A 458-nucleotide genomic window follows, 5' to 3' on the forward strand; every position below is an offset into this window, starting at 1 on the left:
CGGGAACGGCTGCCCCGGGAGCTGCTGGCGCTGAGCTGCGCCTGCAACTGCCCCTTCACGGCCACCACAGCTGCCAAGTGCTTCGCGGGGCTGGTGAACAAGCACCCAGAAGGTAAAGTGGAGCTGGGCAGAACACCGAGGGTCCCTGCCTGCTGCTGGCAGGGGTGTGGCTCAGCCCGTCCCTTCTGTGTCCCCAGGGCAGCAGCTGGATGAGATCCTGCAGCTTGCAGTGAACACCATGGAGCCTGGCCTTACAGAGGGGCCCCGCCGAACACAGGCGCTCACCCTGCTGCTCTGGGTAAGGTCTGGCCTGGCTGCGGGAGGCAGGGGAAGCCGGCAGGAGCCAGCCTGGCACTGACTGTGCTCTGCCTGCACAGGTGACCAAAGCCCTGGTGCTGCGTTACCATCCCCTGAGCTCCCACCTGACGGACAAGGTAGGCAGTGGCGAGGCTGGGGGA

General features: G+C 66.4%; 1 protein-coding gene across 1 annotated transcript in view; it reads left to right on the forward strand.

Moving 5' to 3' along the window:
* Window positions 1-458, forward strand: part of LOC104496717 (MMS19 nucleotide excision repair protein homolog) — a gene marked incomplete at its 5' end in the record, with an annotated part of 2,303 nt that overhangs the window by 373 nt on the left and 1,472 nt on the right. Inside the window, 3 exon segments of the mRNA XM_010139876.1 lie at window positions 1-112; window positions 198-298; window positions 378-436. The exon segment at window positions 1-112 is cut by the window's left edge and continues 9 nt beyond it. Of these exon segments, the coding sequence (XP_010138178.1) occupies window positions 1-112; window positions 198-298; window positions 378-436 (272 nt within the window).

Source organism: Buceros rhinoceros, unplaced genomic scaffold (genome assembly GCF_000710305.1).
Source record: "Buceros rhinoceros silvestris isolate BGI_N320 unplaced genomic scaffold, ASM71030v1 scaffold26057, whole genome shotgun sequence".
Lineage (NCBI taxonomy): Eukaryota > Metazoa > Chordata > Aves > Bucerotiformes > Bucerotidae > Buceros > Buceros rhinoceros.